Below are 27,642 nucleotides of genomic sequence, written 5' to 3' on the forward strand. Positions count from 1 at the left end.
TCATATCCAGTCCTTAGCACAGTGTTTTGCACATAGTAAGCTTTTAATAAATGTATCATTCATTCATTCCCTGACTGATTGACCATTTAGCAAAACTGAAAGGTAACCACTGGGCTTCAGTTGCTCCATTGGTATTCTGATATAAAGTGAATGCTCCAACATCATATCTGATAAATCCATTGTGGCAACTTGTGGGGAAGACACAAACAAGAGATCCTTAGAGTGGTTAGGCAAGGGTGGTGCTGTGATCTGCAGCATTGAAAACATCTCATTTAATGAGATCATAAATCTATTTGAGTGCAAGAGTGGGAAAGGAAGCCTGGAAATCTGTAGACATAATGACTGCTTTTCCCTCCTCTTTAGAATGGGGGGAAACTAAATGGTCTCTCAAGTTCTTTCTGGTTTCAACTCTAATGAACATGAACAGTGTGAGTATGTAGCAGTATCTACAAATTACTGATGACCATGGCATTTCTTTTCAATTCCTACATTTACATGAATTAAAAATGGTGACATTTTAACATAAAATGTACTTAAGTTTCAAAATATGATTTTTGGATTTTGTCATGGAAGAAAATTAAAATTAGTCTATAATTTTCCATTTCTGTCATATTTTTCTCCAGTAGTTAGTTCTTTATCAGCATTTAATAAGTTTTAGCACAAACGTTACAAAGAAATTACTATTTAAATCTTGTTCCTTTCTTTACCAAACTGTTTAGAAAGATCATTTAGTTATGTTTATTTAGAATAATGTCTTATCAGAAGAAAGGTTGTTTATAGTTTATTTTTTATAACTTCTATTAGATATTTAAATACAAAATTTTTTCTTTTCCTACAGAGGTGGCACCAGGATTATAGGAACTTCAGAGATACAACAATGTATCTCATGATAGGCCTAGAACATTTTCAAAAAAAGAGGTAAGTTAGGATAGTTTGATTTTATGGAGAACACACCAGATATATATATATATATATATATATATATATATATATATATATATATATATATATATATATATATATTTATATGCTTGATTTTACTTAGTTTTATATTTATTCTTCATTTCAATGAAAAAGTATATATTTTTAAATTATTTTTTATTTTCATTACATCTGCCAGTTTGACTTCTTATATTTTCTTTAAATAAGTACTCATCTCTTCACCTACCATTGAAATATATTTTTAAAAAGGGAAAAGATACAAGTTTTGAATGAACAAAGAGTTTTCAGGGGAAAATAGGAGGAAATAAATTCAGCAGAACCAGAATAAACTGCATTCTCAAAGTATCTGACTTTCTTTTTAATGAACTTTTTCTGTAGCCAATCTGAATTTATATTTGTCCCAAAGAGTAATTATCTTAGCTCTTCAGACATTATACGACATTAATAGGAATTTTGTTATACCATCACTAGCCTCATAAGAAATACAAATGCAAATTAATTTAATGTTATTTTTAAGTGAACTGCAGAAAATAGAAATTACTGACTAAATCACAATAATAAACTTATTTTAACATTGCTATAAACAATGAAATTAATAAAACTCACATTTTAAGAACTCTTTCTCACCATGCCTAGAAATAGGGGATAAGGGCGTGTCACACTACAGCAAATGCCATTTTATATTTATGTGCATTTTGTAGGTGGCTGTGACCAAAACATTCATAATCTTCTAGTTATTAACTGGGCCTCAGATACCTAATGTATCATCAAACTAGTTTTTCAGGGTTGGTAGATTACGCCAGAGTTTAAATTTTCTTAGCACAAAGTGAAACCCAAGGTAAGTTCCGTGTAATAGGGAATCATTTCACCAGAACTTCTGTGGGTACAGAGTTCTCAATTATATTGTGTAGTGAATACATACAGGATTTGTATTTACATATGGAATTCACGTGCTATTCTTATTCCTTTGTAGAATATTTTTGTCTTTTTTGCAGTTGGAGTTAGTCACTGAAGTCTCTTCTACTCTGGAATTCCTTAAGAAACTTTTCTGTAGTGTAATCAAGGCTATCAAAACATTATTGCTTTTTAAAGACTTGGATTTTGTCCTCTAGAGGGCAGTGCTACCATTTTTATTCTAGTTTCCTAATTTTAAAGATGATTGGCTTTATTGAATACTCCCCCAAAAAATAAAGAAAAGGTCAAAGTTCAGAATTAGAAAAGATATAAGATATCAGTTCTGTCCTGTAACTGAACAAGAATACCCTCTGCAAATTGTTTAAGATGTACATCATAACTCAAACTCAAAAATTGACAGGCAGAATTCATATTAATCAACCTAAATGAAAATTTGTTTTCATCAATAGAATAATTATACATCCCCCAAAGTCCTACTTTGATACCTCATTCTTTTTTAAAACTCACCTTGGATTATCAAAGGCAATGTTTTTATCCTTCATTCTTTTTTTTTTTTTTAGTTTTTGCTAGGCAATGGGGTTAAGTGACTTGCCCAAGGCCACATTAAGTGTCTGAGACCGGAGTTGAACTCAGGTACTCCTGACTCTAGGGCCGGTGCTGTATCCACCGCGCCATCTAGCTGCCCTGTTATCCTTCATTCTTGAAGAAGACCGTGACATCAGAGAGATGAGGTCTTGACAAGCATGTGAATTGGATTTGAATGAGGGGGGTGCTATGCTGTCTACCAGCCTCACTTTCTCTTTCAGAGCCATCTTAGTCCAGTGACCAGATATGAATCAGGAGGACTAGAGATGGCCCTGGATGCAAGGCAGTCAGGGTTAGATAACTTGCCCAAGGTCACAAAGCTAGTAAGTGGCAAGTGTCAGAGGTCAGATTTGAACTCCTGGCTTCCTGACACCAAGGCCAGTACTCTATCCACTGCACCACCTAGCTGCCCTCAAAGGCCATACCTAAACTAAAGTTTCACATAAAGCCCAGTGATAGATGATATGTCATCTCGGTATCAAACAATGTTAATCACCAGATTTATGGTTATGAAATAAATTTATCATTTTCATTACTTCTGAGAATCTTATATTTTAAGTCATAGAAGTATTTACATTATGTGTCAATGTAGAAAATTACTCTTATTAATGAAATCACAAATCATGGTAAGATTTGTTCATCTTGTTAGCATTAATTCAGTAAACTCAAACATTTCCATTTTCTTACTCTCAAAACCTACCTCTTTTCTTAAACTCCATTAAGGATACTATCATTCCATTGGCTCTGTCAACTCCCTGTCCAGTCCCTTGCAAATCTTGTCTTTTCCATTTTTGCAAAGTCTCTCTTATATATACACTTCTATGTATGCACCACCTCAGTTCATAACTGCCACTTTTCATGTAGGTTGTTGCAATAGCCTCCTAATTCACCTCCTTTATGAAGTCTCCCTGCTCTAATCTATTCTCCAAACAGCTGACCAAATGATTTTTCTGAAGAGAACCTCTATAATACCACTGCCCTATTCATTGAAGTCCAGTAGTTCCCTGTTTACCTCCAAGATCAAATATCAATTCTTCTGTTTGGCATTTAAACCAGAACCCAGACTTTCCAGCTACACTGCACATCATACCCCTCCTATGATACAATATAACCAAACATTTTGTTTAACCCACATAACCTTCCCTCCCCTCTCTCATTTACTGTCACAACTTTCCTGACCCCCTCTACCTCTTGAAATCCCTGGCTTCCTTTAAGATTCAATTCACTCACCAGCTTCTACAAGACACCTTCTTAGCAAGGTCTTTTTGTATGTATTTTGCACCTACCTTTATATGTGTCTCTTTTCTCCCTCATTAGAATGTAAATTCCTAGAGTATGGCAACTATTTTGCTACTGTCTATGTGTCCTCAGTGTATAACACAGTGTCTAATACATGTTATGTAATTAGCAAATGCTTCTTAGCTGATTGTAATCAATAAATCTGAAAAAACCATTATTAACCAAGTACTTTCTTCAAGGATTCTTGAATTTTGAGTTTTGCTCAACTTCTTCAATGCACTTTCATATCTATGATCTGATTTTATCCCTAATAAGACATTAAAATATATAGAATGGTTGTCATTTCTGCTTTTTGAATGAACTGAAGGACAGAAAGCTTAAAGATTTTAAATATATTTATTTAGGTTAATGAGAGGGCTAGAAGAGACAAATTTCTTGATATATATATATATATATATATATATATATATATATATATCCTGTATTTTTTTCAAAATTACTGAGAAATAATTCATATGTGTCCTTAACTGGAGTAAAAAAAGTAGAAACCATAGTACTAATCTCATTTTCTAATTTACTACACAGCTTCTTAAACCTTTTTAAGTATTTATGAAAGTATTCCATTTTCTAGTATAATATATAATTCTTTGCATTAGTTACAAAAAATAAAAATTCAGTGTTGATTAGTTTTTTCAATCTTAACATGATTAAAATTATCATTAAATCTGCATATATATGTGTATATATGTATATGTATATATATATATATATATATATATATATATATATATATATATATATACTATGTTACCAAAAAATTCTGTCAGTATTCTTGTGGCAATTAAAAAGTGTATGACTATTTTTAGAGAGGACACAAAAATATGCTTTCAATATATTGTCCAGTTATAGCCACACATCTGTTAAATTTCTGAGGCAACATTTAATCCCATATCTTTCTTTGAATTCTAGTGTCCTATGTAATACATTATTCTGCCTTTCAAAAGACATTCTTTCGTTTTTATTTTTTCCTATTGAATAATTTTCCAAAATTCTTCCAAATTTTCTTTAATTTTTTTGATCAGAAGACTTGGAGTAATTTATTACCTCTTTGCAAAAATAAATTGTTGATCATTAATTAAAAAGTTTATGCTTGCTTTTCAATACTATCCATTCTTGTCCAATAATGCAAGGTTTAAAAAAAGATATTTGGAGGCTAGAAATAAAAATGAACATCCTACCTTTTATTTCACTTTCTAGAAACTGAATTTCTAGCTACCTACGATGCTTCTGATATTAATGATTACTCTTTTGGCAGTTAGATCCCACTAGACTGTAGAACAACAACTTAGATGGTAGTTGCCAATTTGTTATTTGTACCAATGCCTCTCATTCACTGACACAGATTGTCAAAATTTTGACTGTTCAAGATCCTATTATGTATATGGAAACACTGATGTTATTTTCTTCTTTTAACTTTAAGTTACATAGAAGCCATACTGTATCTTATCTGTGCTTATCAGAATAACAAGGAGCTCTTGTCCAAGGGTCCATACCGAGGACATGATGAAGAATTGATATCACATTACAGAAGAGAATGTTTACTAGTAAGTGGAATCCATGCAGTTGTTTACCCATTTCATTTTGAACTTAAGTTGTTAATGACAAGATTTGGAAAAATATATGGAGAATTTAGATAGAGATAGAGGGATTGAATTTAAGCCATGAACAAAACTCTACTAAGGGGTTCTGTCTTGCCCAAATCTCTTCAAAAATCCTGATTCGTTTACCTGGCACATTTCCCTTCCTCTTGTGAACCTCAAATCACTTTAGGTGGGGGAGAAAAGAGAAATGCCTTTTTTATTAGAGCAGACTATAATTTATAATGACAATTTTTAATTCTTAATTTTTTTTACAATTGTACTTTTTGTGTAATACTATTACAACCCTAAAAGACATAAGAATTTTGTTATTGAATTCTGCTGATCTGATAATTAACTGGTATATTTAAAGCAGTGTCATTAACTGTCATTATCATTATTATTATGTTCAAAAATGCTTTTAAATTCACTATCTTTTTGTATCCTTAAAAAAATCATAATTGCTTTTCCAATATTTCAATATCCATGTGCCCAGAATGGTGTCCATAAACATTTTCATCTTTTATAATTTACTCCAATTAACTCCAGTTATTTGGAGTATCATCCATTAAGAAGTGTGGGTTTTATCTAATCTTATTGGGTCAAGTGAGGAATTCTGTTTTGCTGATATTTTCTCATTAAATTTCATTACAAATCAGTCTTAGCATTGTCTACTAAAAAAGAGTTTATTTTTCACATAAGCAGATTACCCAGTTCTGTTTCCAAATATTGGCTAATTGGATAATCCATGTATTTTAGCTCTAAGAATATTTTTAAGAATGGGTGTTAGTGCTCTCATCATATTCAAATTTAGATCAATGTATACCATGGAAACAATGTAAAGGCTAACAGACTGCCTTTGGTGGGGGGTGGGGGGTGGGAGGAGGGAAGTGAGACTGGGGGGAAATTGTAAAATTCAAAATAAATAAATTTTTAAAAAAAGAATGGCTATCAGTGAAATGTGATAGTTAAGTCTCTACTCGGAGACAGCGGTATATTTTACATGTTAGATCAGTGGTATCAAACTCAAGTAGAACTTCATTATAAAAGCATAAATTAATATTTTGTTACATTGTATTTTATTTTGTTAAACATTTCCCAATTATATATATTTTTATTTTTTCTGAACTTCAATACAAAAAAGAATATTTCCATGTATGCAGCATAATATAAAAAGAATTCAGTATAAAACCATGAATTTCCATTTCAGATTTTTCCCTTTTTTTTTTTTGAAAAACTAGATAATAATGCACAATGTTTTCAGAGCTACCTTGGGTCTTTTTGTGCTTCCTTCTAAGTTTTCTTTTGTTCTCTACTGTGCATTTTTTTCTCCCTCCTTCCCTACTCCACCTTAGAGAAGGTTTCAATTAAACAAAAATATGCATCATTAGGTTTTAACCTGGTTCACACTAAGAAATTTTGGGGCTGAGTCTGAAACTTCTATATTAGACTGATTGTATTTGAAAGGTCTGTTTAAAATGGTGACATGGTTGTAATATTGATACTTACCTTGAAAAGATTTTTTTTCTTAAAATTTATTTGCATATTAGTATTTGTTTATATTAAAATATCAGTCATATTTTTTCAGTATATTAAATTCAATAGTCTTAATCTATTTTAAAATAATTTTATAGTTTAGGTATTTCATTTCATTGAAAACCTCAAATGTACTTTTCTGATTTTATTAAATTTTTAAAAATAAAATTGGATAAATTATTTTAAAAATAATTTGTTATATGATTGACAGTCAGTCTATGTAATATTTAAATAGAGACATTTAGACTGCTGAAAATGTTAATAAACTTATATGGAATTGCTTTATGACAACTACTTTTTCATAAAGCAGATAAGTAAGTAGTAGCTTATTTATGAAATTTTTCCCTTTTAAATAATAATATGTAGAGATTCAAGTATAATTTGCCCATTTGTTATGGGGAAGAAATCATTTTATCAGAAAATCTTTTCATGATATTATTTACTTAAAAAGATACTAGATTAATGTAAAAATGATAGCCAACTAGAATAAAATTTTTTTAAGATTTAAATAGATTACAGAAAAACCTTTGTGCTAAAGATATTCTAAAAATTTTACAAGGATTATAATTTATAACTTTTTAATCCATTGCAGTAATTTGCAATAATAATAAAATATTTGAATTCTTAAAGGATAAAAACTGGGTTCTATATAAATTTTCTTTGTAAATCACAAGCCCAAAGTGTCTTTAGATGATTTTTTTTCTTGAAGCTATATATATATAGTTTGCCACAATTTCTTTTCTTAGTGAATTTTTTGTTGTCACATGTTAGATTGTGGGATGATTAAAGTAGTTACCACCTTAGCATTAATTAAAATAATAATGAAAATGATGCTTAGAAATTGATTTTGTTTTAAAAATTGCCAATGGGTTACAAAAAACAAAATAATAAGAAGAAGAAGAAGAAGAATTAATGAGAATAAAAATAATAAATGGGCAGCTAGGTGACACAGTGGATAGAACAACAGCCCCTGGAGTCAGGAGGACCTGAGTTCAAATCCAGCCTCGGACACTTAATAATTACCTGGCTGTGTGACCTTGGGCAGGTCACTTAACCTCATTACTTTGCCATTAAAAAAGGCAAAATAATAATAATAAAATTGCCAATTAGATATCTTCAAGTGACAAAATATATTATGGTTGCCACATTTAGGTATCTGTCTGAGCGCAATTAGTCATAAGCATAATGGAACTTGATTTAGGTTGTATTTCAGTATCAAGACAATATATTAAATTTAGTAAAAAATATATTTCTTATTTTATATTTCACAAAGAAGTTAAATGAGCATGCAGCAGAATTATTTGAATCTGGAGATGATCAAGAAGTAAACAGTGGACTGATTATTATGAATGAATTTATTGTCCCATGTTTGCCGTTGTTACTGGTGGATGAAATGGAAGAGAAAGATATAGTTGCTGTAGAAGATATGAGAAATCGCTGGTGTTCATATCTTGGACAAGAAATGGAACGTAAGTATAAATCCCTTTTCTTCTTAAGGATACCACTATACTTCCATTACCCAAACTCATATTCCTTGTACTCATCCTTGATTTTTTTCCCTCTGAGTGTTTCTACATATTTAACAGTTACCAAATCTTGTCAATTCTGCTTCTCCTTATATCTTGCATCTCTCCATTTCCTTGGCCACCATCATAATTCAGGTTTTTATCACTCACAATCTAAACTGTTTGAATAGTCAACTAACTGATTTTCTTGCTTCTGATCTAACCTATATGGAGTTACTAAATTAATATTACTTTTAAATTTTATTTTTATTTTTAATATATGGAATAAATTTGGAATTTATGGCATTAAAAACATGGGTTTCTGTCTCTGGGGGCAAGGTGTAGGTGTCAATGGATAGGTGAGTGTCTGTGTGAAAGTAAAATCATACTATTTATACTTGTATTTATCAGTTCTTTCTCTGGATGCAAGTAGTGTCATCATTCATGTGTCCTCTGTAGTTAATTTGAATATTCATAATAGTCAATAGTTATTCCCTCAAAGTCATTCTTAATATAACATATATGGTTATACACACACACACACACACACACACACACACACACACACACACAGACAGTACTCTCTTGGTTCTACACATTATGCTCTTCATTATTTCAGAGGTCTATCCATACTTTTCTAAAATTACTGAGATAATTTTTATAGCATAGTAAGTATTCCATCATGATCATGTACCCACCAAATTAAGATTTTTCAGACACAGTTCTGACTAGTCATTTTTCTATTCAGAAGTAGATATTAAATAGAAACTCCTTAGCCCAGCCTTTAAAAAGCTATCTCCTTCTCTAACCTAAGTTTACCATTTACATATTCTATGCTGTTACCTCAATGCCATTTTCACCATTCCCTGAATTTGACCAAATTCCAGCATAGGTTTTCTCCCCTCCCCCACCTAAATATACTTCATACTCATCTCTTAGAATCTCTAGATTCATTCAAAGAGCAACTCATGTACCATTTCCTAGGTGTCGTCCTTTTCTGATATCTCCAGTTATCAGTGTTTCTGACTAAAACTATTTTGTTTCTTTTAGTCTTAAGTTCTTAAGGTTAGTAACAGTTGTATTTTCATCAAGTGTCCACTGTACATATTTCTAGACTTTTTAATTCATTAATTAGTATTTTTGAATTGTTTTATTTCAGTCATGAACCTTGTTATACATAGTAGTGTTATTTCTTATAGAAAAGATTACCTTTTTAAATGACTTGTGAAGTTTGTTAATCTATTTAATTCCAGATAGAAACTGACATTTAAAATATTTGTTTGATGAGCTACTTTTTTGAATATGATTAAAATAATTTTTTCTTTGCATTTATAGCCAACCTCCAAGAAAAGCTGACTGACTTCCTGCCAAAATTGCTTGATTGTTCTACTGAGATCAAAGGTTTCAATGAGTTGCCAAAATTACCTTCATATTCCACACATGAACTGTGTGAGAGATTTGCCCGAATCATGTTGTCCCTCAGTCGAACTCCAGCTGATGGAAGATAAATTATACAAACTTTCTTAAGCACATTGTATAAACTTTTTAGTTCTTAACCCTTGCCTTCCTGTCACAAGGTTTGCTTGTTGCTGCTATAGTTTTTAACTTTTTTATTTTAATAATTGCAAAAAACAAAATGACTGTACAGATTAGCCAGACTGCAAACAATAAAGCTGAGAATCGCATGGCGCTCAGTCTTTGTTTTAACCAGAACTGAAGTAAACATTACAAGTCTTATTTACCATGGCAAAAATACCCTTTTGCCATCTGTTTCAGTATTATTTCGCTTTTATCTTAAAATCCTTTACTTTATCCACAGCTTCCTACTCAGTCTGGATCTATCTGTGACTGCAACATTTTAAGTGTCTAGTACTATGTAAAATATATAGTACTTGGTAGCTTGTAAATGAAATTAAAGAATAAAGTTTTATTTATGGCTACTTAAGTGTTTGTAAGGAACTATATTGTACATTAGAATATATTTGCATAGATGTATTTTTAGAAATGTTGGAGTTGAGATTTGAGGTGGGGATCAGCACAATTTGTGGATAAAACAATAATAATGTTATAGCAAGTTTTTACAATGTCAGCTTATTGGGAGATTATTTCAAGGATCTGAAACCAAAAATGTTTGTATATTTCTGTCAAAGTTGTTTAACTGAAAATGGCATCTGAACTTGTTTTGATCCCAGGTCAGGTTTTCATTAAAATTAGCAGCTGATTTCTTAAGTTAAACTTCAATGCACCTTTTAGGCTGACATAGATTACTTATTTTTATAAAAAAAACTATTTTACAACCTAGATAAAAGAAAATATTTGAAAGGAAAAATAAGAATACTTGAATAAGGGCTATTTAAATGTGAAACTTGTAAAAATTATGGACACATTTTTAAATCATGTTTTACTCAATATAGTTCATATTTTACTTTTGTAACTTGTCCACCACGTTAACCAAGATTGTTCTCCACTAATCAGTACTGTGAAATCAGTTATTACTTTTACAATATAAGATCACAAAACACTGTGCTTTCATTTACTTTCTCTGAAGGAAATTTATAGAATTTATTTTGTAGATGGAAATACTATTTAAGTAAGAAGCATTCTGTGAGTGGAATTCAGTGATTCAAAAAGGTAATTGTTATCAAGTCCTATTTCTAATTCATAAATAATTCCTTTATAAAATATTATTAGTAGAGCAAAATACATAAGTCTTCCATTTGTATGTTTGTTATAGCAATGTCAAAACTAGTGCCTTTTTAGTACCAATATTAGCAGTTAGTAAAAACATATCTATTAAACATTAAATTATATTTTTTGGCAAGATTCAATATCTAGTGTTAGAACTTTACATCAGAGGGCATTATATTTGCTATAAAAATTAGATTATCAGATTTATAACAGTCTACATGTTTTTATTTGGTTTTTAAATTTTTATATTGTGTTGGATTACTATTTCTATATTAGGTTTACATGGCCTATCATGGCATCTACTTTGCATGGTGGGTAGAGTGCCAAGCCTGGAGCCAAGGAAGACCCATCTTCCTGAGTTCAAATCAGGCCTCAGACTTACGATCTGTGTAACCCTGACAAAGACCCTTAACTTCATTTGCCTTAATTTTCTCATCTGTAAAATGAACTGGAGAACAAAATGGCATTCCAGTATCTTTGACAAGAAAACCACAAATAAGGTCACAAAAAGTCATCCAGGATTGGAAACTAAACAACAAGACCCATCACAAGTTGAGACTGCATGCACAGTAACAAGCATTTATAGTACTCTTATGTTCTCAAAGAACTTTACTCACATAATTTATCCATACAACCACTCTGGGAAATAGATGTCATTATTATCCTCATTTTACTGATGAGGAACTGGAAGTAAACAGAACTAAAGCAAGTTTCCCAGGGTCACAGACCTAGTAAGTGTCAGGATAAGTATTAGGACTTGAACTCAGGTCTTTCTGGCTCTAAGTCCAGCACATATCCCCACCTTAACAGCACCTACACACATATGTATTGATAATAAAGACCTTTTTAAAAAACAATATCTATAATGTTCAATGAATTCTGATATGATAGTTCAATGATAGCATATGATGTCTGTACTGGTAATTTTGTGAGAATGGTTGATGAGAGGAAAACAAACAAACACGAGTACTCAAGAGAGAGAGAGTCCAATATGGGAATTATGACCTTGAAAGGTCCATTTAGGAAAGAACCCATTCTGAATCTATTTATATAGTTCTGAAACCGCTGTTAACCTCTTATGTTTTCAGTAAGCATTATACTAGATATACTTTGAATTTAAAGACTGGTTAGTCCCAAATTATAAATTTGAATTTTTTGTATGTGGATTGTGTACTTGTTTAACTGTGGCAAGAAATATTTAAGGGTAGATGATACTCGATTTCAATTAGTGCTTCAACTAGTGTTTCAATTAGTACCTTTATAGGTACATATTAATCCCTTAAAATAATCCCTTTCATGTCTATTTTGCTTCTCATGTCTTAAAAATTATCTGTTGTTGAGCAACTCTATTGTCTCACATTACAAATCATTGTGGAAATATCTTTCCAATGAAATCTAGTTTTAACATTTTATTTTTGAGACAAAGCTATTTTCAATCCCAGCTGCTAGTTTCTACAAGTGTATAGCATTAATATCTCTACTAATGTGACTAAAATGAATTCTTACCCATTCCAAAAGAATAAATAATAATAGCTGACTCTTACATAGTCCTATGAATTTTATATTCACATAGGCATGCATATCTCTTTAATGTTTGAAATATATTAACTATTTTTATAATATAGAGGGGAGAAGGCTATATAAATACTCTTGTTCCAGGAGAAACTAAATAATCTGGAAATAGGGAAACAGGAATTAAGACCAAATGAAAATAGGCTTTTAATCCAAATTGTTTTTTAGATGTAATATCAAATCAATTCAACCACTTTTAACAGGAAGCCAGTATCTCCATTTTAACTTTTTTCTTTCTCATTGTTTGAAATTCTGATACTTTTCCCATCCAAGCCAATGCTTCCCTGCTCTATTTTCCCATGGAAATGCCTCTCACTCTAGAGTTCCCATCTATGACTCTCCCCTTTTATAACTTTCTCCACCTGAAGCCATGCCTCTTCGTAAGCCAACTCCTCTCAATGTTTATCCCTATCCTACTTCTCCACACTTCCCTTCATTCTAATCATCACATTTTCATCTATTTGCTTTTATCTTGAAATACTTTGAGACCCTGGTAATCTCGTTTAAATTTCTCAAGAGAACTAGGATGATGATGATGATGATGATGATGACGATGATGATATTGAAAATAATTATAGATAACATTTATAAAGTACCTGGGAGAAGGATGCTATTATTATCTCCATTTTACAAATAAGGAAACTGAGGCAAATAAAGGTTAAGTGAATTGACCAGGATTACCCAACTAGTAAATTTATGAGACTGGTGAACTCAGGGTTTCCTAACTCTGGGCCTTACCAATTGACTGCCCCTAATGGCTCCCATTCTATGAGAAAGCAATCTTCATTAATAAATACAGAAAATTCCAGGCACCCTGAATACTAATTCAAGAAACCAAAATGAGAAGAAGAAGTATGATGACAATAAATGATGGTAAAGAGCTCTGTCTCTTCTCACATATAAGCTTTTGCCACTCCTATGTCTCTTACCCCCAACATACAATCATCTGTCTTTCTTTCTTGTTCCACTACTATAATCTTTGTTCAGTCCAGCATTTCTTGCTAGACTTCCTAAACCAGGACCTTCCTCCAGTTTCTTCCCTTTCTAATCTTTTCTACACACCTAGCAAAAGTAATTTTCCTAAAACAGAAATGATCACTATTCAGTTTAGAGACTTTTAAGTGACTTCTACTGCCTAAAGAATACAAGTCCAAGCATCTAAGCTCAACACTCAAGGATCCAATATGATCTGCACTCATTTACCTTTCTAGTTCCTCTTCATTTCTTAGGTTCCAGTTCAACTGGACTGTGGTAAAGCCTAAAGTGTGCTAAATTTGGATCTGACATCCTAGATTTAATTTCCAGCTCCACCATTTATTCCCTGTTCCACCCTGGGAAAGTCACTTATCCAGTGACCAACTTTATCAACTATTAAAAAAAGTAAGTGGATTGGACTAGTTGATATCTAATCTCTTCCAGCTCCAAATAGTGTGATCCAATGACTTATCTTTTCTCAAACATACTGTGCAACTACTTTGTTTATCCTGTCTTTACTAACCTTCATAATATACTTTCTTCCCTGTGTCCACATGTCAGAATTTTACTGTCATTTAATATTCAACTCACTTTCCTCTGTTCCTCTAACATTTTGTAAATCTTCAACAGTTTTGCATGTTGCTTCATTATTATAATATTCTTTTACTTAATTATTCATTGTTTCTATGATTTGTTCTTAGACCCACTTAGTATTTTGGATTTCAGTAATTCTCCATTGGGCTCTGTACCTTTTGTCTGTCTGTTGTCTGAACCAATGATTATTTTTATATGGTCAGTTTTTGTCAAAACTGCATGTGCTGATGGGAAATACATTTTTTTGGCAGTCCCATGACATTTAGAAAGTGCCATAAATCTTTTAACAACTTGTTCAGTTCTGTTTTCCTTTTTGTTTCTCTTTCTGTTATACTTGCCCAAAATTGAAACAAGGATGCTAAAATCTTTTGTTATTGTGTTACTGTCTATATATGCTTGTAACTTAGTTAATATTCCCTTTATTAATTTAAATACTAAGGCATTTTAAGCATGTTTAGTTTTGTTTTAGAATAATACAGTTTCTTTGAAATTTAATGGGATTTTACTTTTTCTAATATTTGTTTTTGCTTTATCAGATTGCATGTCTGCAACACTTACTTTTTTGAATTCACGTTTTGCATAGTAAATTTTTAAATTCTGTGGATGTCTTTGTTTTTCTAATTTTTGTGAAGTTTTGTTTTCTTCTCTGTCACTCTTTTTGATTGATTTAATCCATTAACATCTAAATTTATGAGAATTAGATTTACATTTTCCTCAATTTGTTTCCAATAGTAATTTTTTAAAGTTTCCCCTTCCATTGTAAACACAATATTCATCTCTTCATTCTTTAGTTTTTTTAAACACAGCCCTCTTTCCATAGACTCTCTTCCTTTCCTCCTGATTTCACCCTTCACTTGCCACATTTGCTCTCTTTTTCTCTTTATTAAGTTTTTTATTAATTAAATTAATATAAATTAATTGTTCTTCCTAAGAAGTAAGGGTAAAATCCCCCTTTTCTTCAACTTGTCCTACTCATAATTTTTTTAAAATTTCATTATTTACACCCTTTTCACTTCTTCATTATGTCTTTTTCTGTTTTCTCTAGACCCTCACTTTCTGATTCATGGTCTCTATACTTAATCCTCTCTATTAACTGCTGCCCTCATAAAACCAAACTTTCAAGGTGCTCATTCTGGGCTCTTTCCCTCAAGCATTTTTACTTTTAAAGTTTCCCCAGATTCCCTTTTTCATTTTGTCTCACACCCAGAAAAATGTCGATTCCTGTAGTTGATAGAAAGAATATTACTCCACTGAAACTCTGATTAATGCAGCTCACCACTGACCTATATCCTCACCCTAGTCATCTGTTCTTCCTCATCTGCCCCAAAATATTCTCCTTTGGCTCATGCCTTCTCATTCCCCCACTTGCCTCTAGAAGTTCCTCTTGTCCTTAAAAGTTTGGATGAGTGTTCTCTCCAAATACTAAATCTCTACAGACAACACTCTGCCCAATTTCACCATCTTCCCTTATTAGAACATCTCTCAGCTTTTTCATTAGGGGCCTCACCCCCCACTACCAAAATAAGACTTCCTCTTTTCTCCCTTTCCAATCCCCCCTTGCCCTCATATCACCCTGAGGTTCTCTTCTTTGTGAGACACTAAGTGTCAATTCTATCCTCCTTCCATCCTCCTTTTATACATCTACAATTTTATAATCTAATCCCATTAAAATATAATGATTCACCTATAGGCAAATTTTCAAAAGAGTTTAATTCATAATGCTTCAGGCTCTTGCTCCACCATTACCCTCATCTGACTTTTTAGAAAGAAGTCCTTCCATTCATCTCTCTGCTGTTACCCTTCCCATTGCTGTTCTTGACAATGGCATTTATTCACCTCTCCTGCATTTTATTTATCTGGAATATTTAAAAAATAAATATTCTCTTCAGGTCTCATTTTTTATGAGAATGTTTTAAACATTTCTTTATTACTAAATTTCTATATTTTTTCATAAATGGATAAAAATTTTCAGAACTGATCACTTCAGTTTGCTCTCATGTTTTCTTGTGGGTGCAAAATAGTCTAATGTTATTCAAGTTCAAAGGTCTTTCTCCTGGTTGCCTTCAGCATTAATTATTTCCTCAAAGAAATTGTTAAATTTATTTTGGGGAGTTACTTTGTGGATTCTTTTCAGTTGACCCTTTGTTTTCTGTGTTCAGAAGTTCTGGGCAGTGTCCTTGTATTTTTTTGAATGGTGTTTAGGTTTTTTGACTTGCTGTGAAATATGAAGTTGTCTCTCTGTGCCTTACCTCCAAGTGGAATATGTTTTGCTCATATGGACATGTTTCTCTTCTGTCAGACCAGGAAAAATCATTTTCCTCTCCTTTGTTTTTGTTTATAGGAGACTTACAGTTATTGATTTGAATTTCTGTAACCTGTCAGTTATTTCTGCTGTGCAGGCCATCAATTCTGCCTTCACAGTTTTTATTTCTCTTTTAAACCACTCATAAAGAGCATGCTGTGATTCTGTAATGTGCTCAATCTACAAAATTCTCCGCCTCACCATTTTCCTTTGTTTTGAAGTACTTATTCATAGCTGCCTAAACCCATTTATTAGATCTGCTGTTAATATTTTCCTGTTGCTCTATTATTGCTTATGTTCTTTGGACTGAGTTTCCTTAGTATTTTTTCCCATTATCTGACTCCCCTCTGATTATGGTTTCTTGGGGGGCTGTACCTCAGAGTGTTTCAGCTTCCTCTCATGCCAAGCAATTCACAGTTCATCAGCCTGAGTTTCTATCACGGGTGACTTTTGGGGTACTGATAGCAGCACCAGCTTGATTCTGGGTCCTCTCCCCTAAGATGAGTTGCATACAACCCAACCTCCAGCAACATGGTGACCAGCCCCAATCCCTCTGTCCCTCAGCTTTCATGCCCATTGGTACAGAGCACTCCTGGCAAGTTTCTGCCATGTGGGCATTAGAGAGCTGTGAAGCATTAAAGTTGGCATTCAGGAAGGAGGGTATATTGAGCTCTATTACAAGTTTAGACAATTGTCCCAACCCCATTTCCTCTGTTTTTCTGCTTTCCTAGATCACTCTGATGCAAGACAAAATAAATGCTACTATAGTGCTGGCCTACTGAGGCCTGAACCAATTTCTACAGTTTGGAGTTTGGGTCAACATGGCCCCAGAAAGAGTGGGGAAGAGTGGAAGGTGGTTTAGTTGAAGGTAATGCTCCAGTGCAAGCCTGTGGTCCAGTGATAGTGCAGCCTTCCTGTCAGCATGCTGGTGGGTGGTGAGGAATGGGATGCTGAATAAATAGACTTTAATATATCACTTCTTGAAGTTTTTACCTTGGGTTCTAATGTCTGAGAAGACAGTTAAGTCTCCATCTTGTTGGTCACATGACCCCAAAATTTTATATTTTCTTTCTAAGGCCCTTTCTTATATTCTGATTTCCCAAATTTTATTTTATGTAAATGCTTGTATTTTTCTAAATTTAAAAAAATTTCCCCTAGCATGTAATTATTCCAGTCCCTATCTACCACTGGTTGTTAGTATTTAAGATCATACTTTCTAATTAATGATCACTCACTTTTAAAATTAGTCTAATTAACTGTTCTTATCTATTTCATGTGTTTCCCTAGAACTCAGTGAAAATAAAAAGGTAATTTATATTTTGCTGGGATATTAATACTCACTAAGCTAAAGTTTATTTTCTAGTTTTTTCTACCTCCTGGCTCATTTAATAAAGTATATACCATCACCCACCTTTTTTTTTCCAAGTTATCACGGCTAATTACCAAACAATAGGAAAAACAGATCACAAATTTTTGAAACAGGCAGCAGGTAGTTATTCCAAAAAGTCACACTACTTACTGACAGAAATCTTATTCACTTCTTCACCTAAACACAAGTATAAATATATAAAACTACCAATGATTGAAGTACTTTACTTGTATGATTTGATCCTCAACATGACCTAGAAAAATCGATACTATTCTTATCCCCATTTTATAGATGAGAAAATGAGCTAAGACATTAAGTGGACAAGCTTTTAAGACAGAATTCAAACTCAGATCTTGTTGATGTCAAATCTACATTCTGGTCTCTTTTGTTTTCCTGGGGTTTTTTCCTTGGAAATTCAGAGTTCTATCTACCTATTTTCTTTTCTCTTTTCTTTGTTTTCCTTCTTTTACTGTTGGCTCTCCTCAGTAAAAATTTACATTTTCCTGAGTAAATAATGACATGAGAATAATTTTGTTGATTTTTTAAAAAATCTTCAAAAACCAATGCCATGTTTATATATACATGAAATTATGGAATTATAAAGAAAAAAGACCTCATAAATGTGCGATAATGAAAGATTTATTTGGGGGTTGATAGAATGTTTACTATTTTCAAAATACTTCTCATGCAAAATTTAATAAAGTTGTTATATTTTAGACATAAAAAAAAATTAAAACAAAGACTTGTCCAGTCATGCAACTGGTAAGTGTCTGAGGTCAGATCTGAACTCAGGTCATCCAGACTCTACCATGCCACCTAGCTGCCCTGTCTATAAATAACTACCAAAGAAAAAAAGAAAATTATTCAGTATTAATGAAGCAGAGGACCCTGTGGATTTTGAGAAGAGCAGATAATGACAGCACACTATTCTTGAGTGGTCTAAAAGGAATATGAGAATTGTGAGGGAAGAATTGATGGCCCACACAGCAGAAATAACTGGACTAGAATACCCTCCCCCCAAAAAAAACCCTTGATCAGCAGAGGTAAATTTTACCAAAGAGAAAAAGGAGAAAACAACTAATTTGGGGATGCAAATACAGAGAAGAGGACAATCTGGAAGAAGAAAAGGAAAAAAACTCATAAAAGAAAGCATGCTATCCTTTCAAGCAAACCTTAACCTCCATATAAGCAACATAAGGATTATAGGTCTCACACAAGAACTTAAATCCAAAAAAAACCTTAACATCATAATGCAAGAAACATTAAAAGAAAACTGCCCCAAACTTCTGTGCACAAATTGGGGGTGAGTGGGAGAACCAATAGATTCACAGATTGCCTCCCTCCAAAAAAGCCAAGGCTACATACTCCATGATATACATGGTGAATAAAGTTCACATACATTGAGAAACCACAAATTCTGCAAACAACCAGGAAAAAGACCTTGAAATATAAGGAAAGGAAATTCACATAACACAAAATTATTCTGCACCCACTAGATAGTGCAAAAGGGAAATGAATAATATGTTCTAAATAAGAATGGATATTGGATACAGGCTCAAGATGCAGCCCAAGTTGACCTAATATATAAATCTGAGCATAACCATAAAGATCTATCAAAATTAGTTTTAAAACATTCTGTGAAAGAAGACAAGACTTGTAGAGATCATTTGCTTCTCAGTTATGCTAGAAATAAATGCAGAGTGAATAATGTGGTAGTTAGACACAGTGACTGCAGTGACAAATAGATTTCCATCCAAGTACACATGAGAATACAAGAGGAAGGCAGAAGTGATGGTCAAGAGGTAAGCCAGAGGTGTCATGGACTGAACCTCATGGCACTCCACCTATAAGGGGGATCGAAAATTTTGTGGGACTACATTGCAGAATAAAAGGGTACATGACAATGGTGAAGGGAAGAGGAAAATAAAGAAGAGTGCAAGGTATTCCCTGGCCAAGTGGAAAGCTAGCAATGAAAGCAAGGTGACATCTGTGGTCTTTCAGGAAAAGGAGAACTTCCTGGGAATGGTAAGAAAGTGAGGAGGGGAAGGGGAACTGGCTTTGTTTTGGTGATATGAGGGGGGACCTTGTACGACTGTTCTATGGGTAGACCTTGTGCTGGGCATTATCTATGGGAATTTAATGCTTGATGACATCGCTCAACCTTTCTCATGAGGATAGACTATGCAACTCCTGGGGATAACTGTTGACTAAGGAAATGAGAAAGCATGGACCAGGGATATTATGAGGCAAATGGGAAAGAATAGTTGACCAGGGAAAGGATATAGGTAAATAAAGGGCTGACTAGGGACATAAGAAGAAGATTCTGCCACAAAGTAACATCCTCTTTATTATCTGAAGGAACTGGCATTTTTCTATATGTGAGATACAATGGATGCAAGCTCTCCAAGACTGGCAGAAAATGCTTAGGGGAGGAAAGAGCACAGAATAGATACCTCAGAAGTTTTAATTCCATGAGAAATTCAGAGAATAGAGAGGGACTGGATAAACAAAGGGGTCATGAACCAGAGAATGAGGGTCTAGAGTAGGCAGAAGATGAAGAGTGAAGGAGATAAATCATCATAAGTGGAAAGGGGTAAAAAAAATGGATTTAAGAAAACTAATAAACAGTTCCAGGGACTAGTTGAAGGGGAGGAAAAGTGGAAATCTACCTTACCAAGAGGAAAAGGAGAACTAAAGAACTAAATAACCAGATAAAAGCAAGTAGGAAAAGGAAACTAATAAGCAAAACTCCAAAAGGAAAAAAATGTACAAATGGAAGGGGAAGAATCAGGAGTAATGGGGGAGAAAGCTAGTGAGAATATGGCTACCTTAAAAAAGATAAAGTAACTGGAGAGAGAGAGCGATAGTATTGTAACTTGAAAAAATTTTTTGAGACAAATGGAAGAAAATAACCTAGTTAACATTAAATGATAGAGAACCAGCCCTGGAGTTAGGAGGATCTCTGTTATGCCTCAAACTTATCATCAGATGCTTAACACTTACTTAGCTGAGTGACCTTGGACAAGTCACTTAACCCCATTGCCTTGCCAAAAAAAATTTTAAAAATTAAATGTCAATAGATTAAATTTTTTCAAAAAATTATTGATTGGAAAGGAAAAATAAAATCCCATAAATCTGTTGCTTATTATAAGAGATACATTTGAAAATCAAAGACATAGATGGAATAAAAATAAGAGAATGGGGGAACAATTTATCAAACCAAGCAAATCCAAAAAAAAATTAAAAGGGACAAACTATATTAACCTGAAAGGAACTATAATCAACAAACATATCAATTATATGCTTAAAATGCCTTCAAGAAGACATAGGCAATGACACAATAGGGACAGGAGACTTCATTGTTCTTCCATAGAGCCGGAGGAATATTCAGTGTTCATAGTTGGGCCGATATAATATGAAATACTACCAAAGTTAATTTACTCTGTTAAAACTATACCAAGCAGATTTCCATGGGACACTTTATAGAACTTACTAAAATAATAATAAATTTATTTGAATAAAATAAAAGATCTAGAATACCAAGGAAGTCATAAAAAGTGGTTGGGATAAAGGGGAAAAGAGGTGCTTTCAGACCTCAAATTATATTATAAAGCAGAAGAAATCAAAATTATCTGGTCCTGGTTAAAAAATAGAAAGGTAGATCAATGGAACAGTCTAGAAAACAGAACATCAGAAACATTAGAATTCAATAACCCAGGGTTTGATAAATAGAAAACATAATTTATCTAGAAAAGAATTCCTTATTTTATTTTTTTAAGTAATGGAAAAACTGGAAAAGCAATCTAGTAGAAGTTAAGCTAGGTCAATCAATGTTTTATAACTCATAATACATTCTAAATCTTAATCTTAAAGATTGTACTATTTTTAAAAAATTAAAGAGAAACAGATGCTATATCTTCTACAGCTATCATTAGGAGACATTCTTAAAAAAGGGATAGAGCTGATTACAACAGATAAAATTGGATAACTGATTAAAATTTAAAAGCTCCTTCACAGATAAAATTAATGCAGTTGTTATAAGGGAAGCAGTTAAATGGGGGAGACCAGACTCAAATTTCTCTGATAATTATAATAAGGTATATAAACAATACACACATATAAAAGCCATTCCCCAATAGGTAAGTGCTCAAAGTATATAAACAAAGTTCTCAAAAGAAATACAAAATATTGACAACACATGAAAAAGTGTTACAAATAACTAATAAGAGAAATATGAATCAAGGTTACACCTTATATCTTGTAAATTATCAAAAATGTCAAGCAGTTGATGGGCGTACTAGTACATTGTTAAGAGAATTGTAAATTGGTATAATTTTGTAAAGCAGTTTAGAATTAAGCAAAGTTACTAAAATGTTGATACCCTTTCATCAAGAGACTCCATTACCAGGTTTATATCCAAAAAAGTCATTGATATCAAAATATAGAAGCATTTTCTAAAAGCAAAGAATTGGGGGGGTGGGGATAGATGTCTGTGAATTGGGAAATGCTAAACAAATTGTGATACATGAAATGTAACAGGAATATTGCAGTACTATAAGAAAAATGAAAAATAAAAGTAGTTAGGCGGTACAGTGGGTAGAGTATTGATCTGGAATCAGCTCAGACACTAGTTGTGACCCTGGGCAAATCACTTAACCCTGTTTGCCTCAATTATGTCTTCTGGCCAAGCTCAGGCCACTTGGACTGTATAAAACATTATCTTCCTAAAACTGCTAAAGCCCCATCTAAAGAAAAACTTGACATTTTACTCAGAGAAAAATTTCTTCTCTGATTCCATCTCCAAGTCTACAAATTTATAAAATTGGGGAAAATTTCCCCTTCCCTATTCAACTATAGATTTCAACCACAATCAAACTGATAGAAAGAGAACTCTTAAAAACTAAAATTACCCTTTTAAACTTTGTCAAACTATCTTAGAAAGTCACACAGAGACATATCCTTACCAGAAATCAAAAACTGAGATACAAAAGCACCTTTACTAACTCTTTGATTAACTTACCATACTTAGGCCTCTGTCACTTAAAACCACTTAATTTATGGGGCAGCTAAGTGGCACAGTGGATAGTATACCTGCCCTGGAGTCAGGAGGACCTGAGTTCAAACCTGGTTCAGATACTTAATTACCTAGCCGTGTGACCTTGGTTAACCTAATTGCCTTGCAAAAGACCAAAAAAGAAAAAAACTTAATTTACTTACCTGAAAAACTGACTGCAAGAATCTTTTTACCTGGTTTAAAACCTAATTCACTTAGACCTATTAAGAATAAAAATAACTAATTCTTTGCTCTTCTTAAAAAGTTATTTTACACAGAGTTCATATGTACCCCCCCAAAAAAAACCTTGAAAGCAATGTTTACAGCTTTAGAGCTCCTCTTACAGGGTAATAGTCCAGCTTTTCCTTTCTTGGAACCCTATTCATACAAAAATTTTGCAATATATTGCTAGTATTTTGGGATCCCATAAAGCAATTGGATTCATAAGATGAAGTCCAAAAGATAATGGATTTATTTCCCAGATGACTTTTTGCTTTGTACATAGATGTTTATAAAGCTTAATTCAAAGGATCTCTTTCAAATAGGCACATCTATTTGATGCAATGCCCCTACTTACTCTTACAGAGTTAAAATTCAGAGAGTTGAAGTGCAAAAACAGCTAAATATAAAGCATACAAATTTACTTAGAGAAAACCAAATTACTAGTAAAAGGGAGAATCAAAAAACAGCCAGAATCCTAACAAAAATTCCCTTTTCTGGAGAAATTCTCCATCTGGACCCCAAAAATATAAATAAGTTTTTTGTTAAAAATGTAGAGTGAGGGCAGCTAGATGGAGCAGTAGATAGAGCACTGGCCCTGGAGTCAGGAGGACCTGAGACACTTAATAATTACCTAGCTGTGTGATCTTTTTTGTGTGTGTGTTTTAAAAAAAAATTATGTTTTCTAATTATATACAATAGTAGTTTCTACCTATCATTTTTGTAAGGTATTCAATTTTACATTTTTCCCTCACCCTCCCTTCCCTCTCCCCATCCCCCCCCCCACACACAGAAGGCAGTCTGATAATCTTTGCATTGTTTCCATGCTATACATTGATAGAAATTAAATGTAGACAGTAAGTTTTATTTCTCTGGGAATTACTCCATTTGGTAATGGAAACCATCTCAGAATGATCTCCTCAAGCTGAGGGAGATATAAGGTGACAATGGGGGAATAGAAAATATGTAACCGGAGCAGAACAAAACCTTTCTTATCTGGAGACCATTGTTATTTGATCTCCAAGGACCATTCTTTTACAATGCTATTTTCCTTGAGGGAGATAACATGTTTTTGAGTTTAAGTACCAGGAGGGTACTTGTTTTTGAATTCTAAAGGTGGACAGAATTCTTTGGCACAATGGATAAAGCACTGACCTTGGACTCAGGGGCACAGGAGTTTGAATCTCAGACACTAGCTATGTGACCTTGGGCAAGTCAAGAACATAGAGTGAAGAACTCTGGTGCCTTCCATGAGCAATGAAACTGTGATATATAAAAAGTTCAAGAGATACAGTTTCTGGATAATTGATCATTTTATTAATTATTGCTAGCATAGAATTAACAACAGCTCAGTGTCCCTCAACTGCCAAAGACACATCTTGTTGATGTCTGAACACACACACATACACACACACACACACACACACACACACACACACACACACACGAATCTGGGAATTCTCAGCAGATGGCAATCAACTCTGTTTTAACAATGAGAAGAATGAATATTATAATGAAAAGTGGACATTTTCTTTCTTTTAATAAAAGTTTAAAAAATTTTTATTTTTATTTAAAGCAATGCGGTTAAGTGACTTGCCTAAGGTCACACACTAGGCAATTATTAGATGTCTGGGACCAGATCTGAACTCAGGTTCTCCTGACTCCAGGGAAGTGTTCTATTCACTGTGCCACCTAGTTGCCCAAAGTGGACATTTTCTAATGAGAGGCTGGGGGCAGGTTGGGGGTGGGGTGTATCTCTTCAAATAGACTTGACTAGAACACAATGAACGAGATTTCACCCAGATTAGATTTTCTCCCAGTTCTATGCAGTCAAACAAAGAAGGCTATTTGAAAGGCCAAAAAGAAAGAAGAAAACCAAATATCCAGTATCAAAAATGAAAAAGGTAGAGGGTAGCTAGGTGGTGCAGTGGATAGAGCACCAGCCCTGAAGTCAGGAGGACCTGAGTTCTATTTCCAGCCTCAGATACTTAATAATTGCCTAGATGTATGGCCTTGGGCAAGTCACTTAACCCCACTACCTTAAAATAAAATTTAAAAAAAATGAAAAGGATGAAATCAGACCATTGAAGAAGAAATTAAAACAATCATTAGGAAATATTTTGCCGAATTATATGCCAATAAATCTGACAATCTAAGTGAAACTGGTGAATATTTTATGAAAATACAAATTGCCTAGATTAACAGGTGAGGAAATAGAATGTCTAAATAATCCCATTTTAAAAAAATAAATTGAATAAGGCATCAATTAACTCCCTAAGAAAAAAATCCCCATGGTCAGATGAGTTCACAAGTGAAGTCTACCAAAAATTTAAAGAACAATTCATTCCAATAATATATAAGCAATTTGGAAAAAAATAGGCAAAGGAGTCCTACCAAATTCCTTTTATAACACAAATATAGTGCTGCTACCTAAACTAGTAAGAGCTAAAACACAGAAAAATATTGACCAATTTCCCTAAATAACATTGATGCAAAAATTGTGAATATGATTATAGTATATCACAATATATGCAATATTGACCATATCACAAGACTCATATACCAGGTAGGATTTATATCAGGAATGTAGAGTTGGTTCAATATAAGGAAAATTATCAAGATAATTGATCATATTAATAACAAAACCAACAGAAATCATGATTATCTCAAAAGATACTGAAAAAAGCTTTTTTTTTTTAAAGTTTTTGCAAGGCAATGGGGTTAAGTGGCTTGCCCAAGGCCACACAGCTAGGTAATTATTAAGTGTCTGAGGGCAGATTTGAACTCAGGTCCTCCTGCCTCTAGGGCTGGTGCTCTATCCACTGCGCCACCTAGCTACCCCCTGAAAAAGCTTTTTAACAAAATAACAGTATCCATTCCTATTAAAAATACTAAAAAGGACTTCTGACCAAGCAGAGAGAAGCCAGGCCCTGTGCTAAGGTCTCATGATCTTCCCTCATAAACAATATGAAACAAACCTCTTAACGGAAGTCCTATGGACCAAACCCAGAAAGAGAAGCCAGGAAAACACGTACCTCAAGGTCTGTCTTCGGGGATCGGGGTGACCCGGTGCAGAGTGCCCACAGCCAGTGGGGGAGGGGGCAGAGCCGGAATACTCAAGATCAGCGTCCCTGTGGGAAGCACTTCACTCTGAGAAACAACCAGAGAGGGAAGGCGTGGCCGTAGGACTGACAGTCCAGGACTTACAGGAAGGGCTGGGGATAGGTTCCAGCCTCCATCACCCCCTACTGGCCGGGAGGAGATATTACATTCCGTGAGAAAAGCCTCCAAAACCCCCTACTAGCCACTCAGTGAGCAAAGACTTCAGCACCCCCTACTGGCCAGCTGGAGAGTAAAGTGAGTAAAGCCTCTAGTGATCTCAATACCAAACCTCTGTGAACCAGCCCCTCCCCCAACACAAGATCTTAGGAAAATAAAGGAAGGCCATTGGAAAGAGGGGAGCATAGAAAGATTCCTAGAAAGAAAAGACCCTAATTCAAAGAGATATAGAACCCCTGAGGAGAATGTGATTTGGTCTGTAGCACAGAAAGATTTCCTTGAAGAAACCAGGAAGGAAAATCAATTGGAAAATTTCGGAAAAGATACCCAAGGGGTTGGATAGAGGACCAGCCCTGGAGTCAGAAGTACCCGAGTTCAAATCTGACCTCAGACACTTAATAATTACCCAACTGTGTGGCCTTGGGAAAGCCACTTAACCCCATTGCCTTGCAAACAAACAAACAAAAAAGATACCCTAGAGAAAATTAACACCTTGCAACAAGAAAACAAATCCTTGGAAAATACAATTGGACAAATGCAAAAAGAAAATAATTCTCTCAAAACCTCAAAAGGGGCAGCTAGGTGGTGCAGTGCAGACAGTACTGACTCTGGAGTCAGGAGGACATGAGTTCAAATCCAGCCTCAAACACTTAATAATTACCTAGCTGTGTGGCCTTGGGCAAGCCACTTAACCCCATTCCCTTGCAAAAAAAAACAAAAAAAAACCCTCAAATGATCAAAGGGGAAAAACTCTTACAAAAATAGAATTGACCAAATGGAAAAGGAATTGCAAGAGGTAAATGAAGCAAATTCTTCCCTAAAAAAGAGAATGAAGTCCATGGAAACCAATGACTTCATGAGATAATAAGAATTTGTTAAACAAAACCAAAAAATTGAAAAAATAGAAGAAAATGTTAAATACCTCATTAGCAAAGCCACTGACCTCAAGAATATATCAAGGAAAGATAACCTAAAAATTATTGGTCTTTGTGAAAACAATGAAGAGAGAAAAAAAAAGCCTGTACTCAATATTACAGCATTTAGTGATGGAAAACTGCCCTGATATCATGGAACAAGAGGGCAAAATAGTTATTGAAAAAATACATTGAGGGGTGGCTAGGTGACGCAGTGGACAGAGCACTGGCCATGGAGTCAGTAGTTTCTGAATTCAAATCCGGCCTCAGACACTTAATAATTACCTAGCTGTGTGGCCTTGGACAAGCCACTTAACC

General features: G+C 33.7%; 1 protein-coding gene across 3 annotated transcripts in view; it reads left to right on the forward strand.

The window, feature by feature from the left end:
• USP25 (ubiquitin specific peptidase 25) overlaps positions 1-10,880 on the forward strand; it is a 104,524-nt gene extending 93,644 nt beyond the window's left edge. For all 3 annotated transcript variants that reach the window (XM_074213827.1, XM_074213825.1, XM_074213826.1), the window contains 4 exons: positions 839-918; positions 5,162-5,285; positions 8,128-8,323; positions 9,695-10,880. In XM_074213827.1, coding sequence (XP_074069928.1) covers positions 839-918; positions 5,162-5,285; positions 8,128-8,323; positions 9,695-9,867 — 573 coding nt within the window. In that variant the 3' untranslated portion in view covers positions 9,868-10,880. The remainder of the gene's footprint in view (positions 1-838; positions 919-5,161; positions 5,286-8,127; positions 8,324-9,694) is intronic.
• Positions 10,881-27,642: the final 16,762 nt, after the last annotated feature.

This window comes from Macrotis lagotis, chromosome 1 (genome assembly GCF_037893015.1).
Source record: "Macrotis lagotis isolate mMagLag1 chromosome 1, bilby.v1.9.chrom.fasta, whole genome shotgun sequence".
Lineage (NCBI taxonomy): Eukaryota > Metazoa > Chordata > Mammalia > Peramelemorphia > Peramelidae > Macrotis > Macrotis lagotis.